The sequence below is a fragment of the Rhagoletis zephyria genome, unplaced genomic scaffold, assembly GCF_001687245.7.
Source record: "Rhagoletis zephyria isolate East Lansing unplaced genomic scaffold, Rhagoletis_zephyria_1.1 Rzeph_scaffold_27610, whole genome shotgun sequence".
NCBI classification, from domain to species: Eukaryota; Metazoa; Arthropoda; class Insecta; order Diptera; family Tephritidae; genus Rhagoletis; species Rhagoletis zephyria.
In genome coordinates, this window is record NW_016184667.1 from 1 (window position 1) to 5,147 (window position 5,147).

Here is a 5,147-nt window from a genome sequence, read left to right on the forward strand (position 1 = left end):
AACAGCAGGTGAACGTTTGCCGCAAATGTGTTTGTTCGCTTGTGTGTTTTATTGATGTATGTATGTATGTATGTATGCATGTATCGTAAGTGCTTGAAAGCAAAATATTTACTCTATTTTCACCGATGGTAAACATTTGCAAATACGTATGCACCATTATCGTCCACAGCACGGAGAAGACGCGCAAGCCATGCACACAGGAGGTTTGTTGCTGGAGAAGGAGAAATGCAAAGAAAAAACGAAATAAAAATAATAAAAACATTAAATATAAAGCAGCAAAAAGATTTTTTTCGGAAGTACATAATGTAGCTACTGCTAATGCTTATAGGCTGCATTTCTTTATTCATTCTGAATGTTTGGAATAAACTTTTTTGTTTACTTATTCTTTAGAACGTTCCTGATGATATGTTAACGTATATTTCAAACGCATTCTGTTTATTCCGGCTGTGAAATGGGATTATCCGGAATGTATAAAGAAACGCAGCCATAATGTTTCCTAAGAAATACAAGCAGCGTAAAAGGAAAAAGGAAATTATTCGCCATGCTTATGATGCTGTTCATATTTTTTTACGTATTAATTTTAATTACCGACTTGAAAGTAATTATTTTGCTTATCTTCAAATGTTTGTTTGCTTTGCAATAGTATTATTTTTGAACCTTAATTTTGCGATTGGCCCTTGACTGCGATTTGAAATGAATGTAAAATTCAGGATCTGCAAAGTGACGCTAACAAAATAAAATTGTATCTAAAACATACACAAGAGCGTTAAAAACCAATTTAAAAAATTTCCCACACGGGAAAAATAATTTCCCAAAAGGGAAATTTCATAAAATATTCTTAAATGTGATAGTCAGCTCAAATAACTATGTGAAAAGTTATTTCGGAAAAATATTCCTTATCTTTAAACAATTTCCCAACATAATTTCGCCAAAAAATATCTAGCGATGCATGTACTATATTTTTAGATATAACCTCTAAGGCTTGTTTTAAAACACTTTATTTTTTAGAAGGCATATTTTGACATACAACTCATATCTAAAAGGAAACATTCTTATATTTATGTTCACATGAATGTACATACATATCGTCGCTTGACGCGCAATACCACGTATAAGATAGTCAAAAAAATTTCTCAAAATAGCAAAAAAAGTATTTTCTTCAAAACTTTTGAATGGATTTCTAACTGAGCTTGCAAAATATGAGCCTCTAATATAATTATTCACCATGAAATTTATAGTTTAGGTTAAAAATTGAGACGGGGTAACCAAAATTAAGTTTTTTCAGTGACACCTCATACGTGGTATTGCATTTGACATATACGAGGAATTGCGCGCCAAGCGACGATATGTATGTGTGTGTCAAATAGTTAAAAAAAATTTCAAGGAAATTAGGTTTTTTGTTTTTCGAAAAATTTCTTAAAATGTAAAAATAATATCTCTTCAGAAAAAATCCCCCTCTTTTCAGAGACTCAAAATCAAGTGTTTACAAAATTACACATTTTCTCTAAATGTGTAGCACTTCATCGATCCCATTTCATTAAATTCTTAAATTTCTTAAATATGGAAAAAAAAATTAAATTGCTTTTCTAAGAAAAATAGTGCTCTCACATTTTAGAAAAATATGAAAGATTACTTCTAATGTATGAATTTGCAATAACATAATATGTAGAATTTTCATGGTTTTATTTATATGTTTTTGTATTCGATTTTTTTATTTCGGAATATGGAAAACCTTTACAGTGCTCTATTATGGAAAATAGTGCGCTTACAGTTTAGAGAAGTGTACTTCTTATGAATGTATTTATAACAACATAATCGCATTCTAATAAAATTTCCCCAATGGGAAATTCAAAATAAACTGCTTTTATTGTGTGCAAATATTGTAAAGCTGTTTGTTTAGTGTACTCCCGCAAAAATGTTGGGTTTAAAAAATTTCCCTGCAATGGACATTTTAGTAAATTTTGAAAAATTGCTTCAATTTGTCTAAAAATGCCACAAAACCGTCAGTAAAGTAAATTTCAACTAAAAACCGTGAGTTAAAAAATGTCCCTTCAAGGGAAATTTAGAAAAATTTTGCTTACTCTAACTAAAATATTTCAAAGCTGATAAGCAGTAAATTTAAGCTGATGCAAAAAAATTTCCTTTTAAAGAAATTCCCAGAAAATTATAAATTTTACCTAAAGCCTACAATCTTCATTCAACTCTCCCTCAGCTTCATTCATGCATTTAATTCATATGAATTCTCAACTTCAAAAGGCTTGCCTTTTATCTTTAACCTTCGCTGCTAACTAAGTCAACGCATACTGTGCCATCTGTTAACTTTGTTTGCAACAATTTTATTTTATTTTTTATCTTTCATACCACAATTTGCACTTCAAAGTTTTGCAAAGTTCACAGGAGGACGCATAACACCAACAACAAAAAATTTAAAATACAAAAGCAGCTTACCTCTTTGTTCTCTGTCATGTTGAGGATACTGCCGGCATTTGTTTGAAATGCAAAACACAATAAAAATTTCTCATGCAAACCTGAAATGCATAATCAAAATGTTTTGATTGCAAACTTTACCTTTTGTGCGCTCACACTCAACGCTCTCCACATACGCACCCAATTGTTTTCTCGTCTCATAAGTACTCGACGCACCCATACTGCTGCTCGTTTCCAGGCGATAATCGGCCATATGTGACTTCTCGACATCCGTTGCGGAAAGTTCGCCATGGATGCGCCGCACACTGCTGCTGTTGCTTGCAATACTCCCACCGCCACCGCCACCGCCACCAGCAACACCACCCCCTTTCGTAGTTCCCACTGTCGCTGCGGCTGTGCCTGCTGCGCCATTGCTATTCCCATTCGCTTGTCCGCCAGTGCCGTTTGCGCTGCTGCTGCTACTGGCGCTATTCGCCGTTTTATTCCCACTCACATCCGCCTCAATGTCGAGCACATTGTTGTTCTCCGTTGTCAGTGTGCTCATCTGGTACAGTTCGAAGGCTGGCACTGCTCTCGTTGATTTGAATGCACCTGAATTGCCGCCACCGGCATTATTAGTGTAGGTCCCCGCGACACTGGCATCAATTGTTGCAATGCCATCGCCGCCACCGCCACCACGGCCACCGCTGGCACCGGCGATTGCGGCCGCCATGACAGCATCAATTTTCGCACTAATGGCCGCAATGTGCGGCGAGCTGAGCTGCAGTTGATTTAATTTCGCCTGATACCAGGTGGCTGTGATGACGAGTAGCAAAAGTGAGAATACGAAACTTCTGAAAAACAAAAGTAAAATGGGAATTTTTGTTCGAACTGCATTTTTTGAATGAGTATGAAGCGGAAAGTTGCTGATAAACTCACAGAAATATTTGAAATTTTAGTTCGCGCCAATAGCTGAAGGCGCCGGGCACTGCACGCACATGTAGCACTTGTATGATGGTGTGGTTGCCGCTGCTGCTATTGCTGTGACCATGGCCAATACTTTGGTTGTATTGTGCTTGATTGATCGCCGCGGTATTTAGTGCGACAAGCATTTGAGCATGTGGATCCAGTGTGAGTATGGCGTGCACGTCGTGTGCATTGCAGGAACGTGGTAAACACTCGCCCACTTGGAGGTTTACGTGCTGAGGAGTTGGAAGAGAAAAGGGAACGAACAAAGCGATGAAGGATGTGAACTATAAAGCTTTTTTCATTCTTGGACGTGAAAAATAAACCGTTTAACAATTTCCCTTGGAGAAATTTTTTCTAAATACTTTTCCTTAAAATGTACGTGGCAAGAGTAGTTAAATTACTTGCGTTTGCAACAATATTTCACCTTCCTAAAATTTTGCCCAAAGGGAAGTTTTAAAAAATGCTTCGGTTTACTAGTAATATTTCATAAAATGTATTGTGAAGTAAGTTTTTTTTCGAAAAACCATGTATTTATAAAATTTCCCTCTAAGGGAAATTTTTGAAAAATTATCAAAAATTGTCGCTATGTGTGTTTAAAATTTCCTACTGTGCTCAAATTAGTTTCTTTGCACTTATTTTGCTTTTCCCAGAAGGGAAATTTTTGAAATTCCTTGATATGCTTGTAAAAATGTACATATGTACATATTATCAAATTCGTTGATCTATAGAATATTCTCGTCTGGCAGTGATTAGAGACAATATTTTTTTACACTTAGAGCGGTTTAATCTTTTCGTTCGGATGCTGGTAATACCAGCCTAACTTAAGCCTACTTACCAACTGTTGCGGCATCGACAGGTGTAGCGCAACCAAAGCAGCATTAAATTCAAATTCGAAATGTTTACGCTCATCTGGATTTAGTTGCCGATTAAGTTCATAGCAGAAATTCTTCTGACCCAGCCATTTGTCGTTGCCGAAGAATAATTGGCCACGGTAACGGCCGGAAGCATCGTATGCTGGAAGATGTCAATTTTAAAAGAATGCAATTAAAGAGAGAAATAAAAAGAAAGTCTACAAAAACAAAGAAATGAGTAAAAGAACAACTAATCACTGATAAATTTTAAAAGTGCAAAAAGTACAGCTTAAAGTCTGAATCGAAAAGTTATGCTGCATAAGCACTAGCGCTATTAAAAAAGAAAATTTCTGTCAGTCCGTTCAGCCAACATAATTTTCTAGTCTTTTTTCCTATTTTTCTCTTTCTCTACCTCACTTTATTCTCTCCTTTAGCGCACTTTTATCGCTTAATATCGCGCGCCCTTGTTTGTTGAAAGTTCCACAGACAACACCATTCGCCGGTTGAAACAACAGAACTAACGGTGTCGGTAGCAATACAGTGAATTGCAGATTTTACAATGTTAAGTGCAACTTTATTACCAGCAACAGCAGCAGAGTGCGAAATGCACCGTAGTAAATTTTGTTGTTATTTTTCCTTTTAAAACGGTAAACGGTTGATTGTTAAATCGTAAGCGCTTGGGGGAAATTTAAAAGATTTTTTTTTGTTAATATGAAGACTGAAAACAATTTAGTAGCTTCAGTTTCGATTATTTTTTTTGCATTTACACAGAATTTCTCATGAAGGAAATTTTTTAATTTTTTAATTTTTTACTAGAAATACATATGTATTATAAAATATTCTTATGAAGAACAAATTTGTTTATAAAATTTCAAATGTCCAATCATGAAATGCTCATCAATCATGCACCAGTGTTTACTT

General features: G+C 35.4%; 1 protein-coding gene across 1 annotated transcript; it reads right to left on the bottom strand.

The window, feature by feature from the left end:
• Window positions 1–112: 112 nt before the first annotated feature.
• LOC108382582 (uncharacterized) lies at window positions 113–4,389 on the bottom strand (the record flags this gene model as incomplete). The annotated part of the gene is made up of 5 exons (XM_017638950.1): window positions 113–211; window positions 2,449–2,528; window positions 2,608–3,260; window positions 3,346–3,608; window positions 4,211–4,389. Coding segments are annotated over 5 exons (1,274 nt in total), but the record flags the coding sequence as incomplete, so codon positions are not given.
• Between the last annotated feature and the right edge of the window lie 758 nt (window positions 4,390–5,147).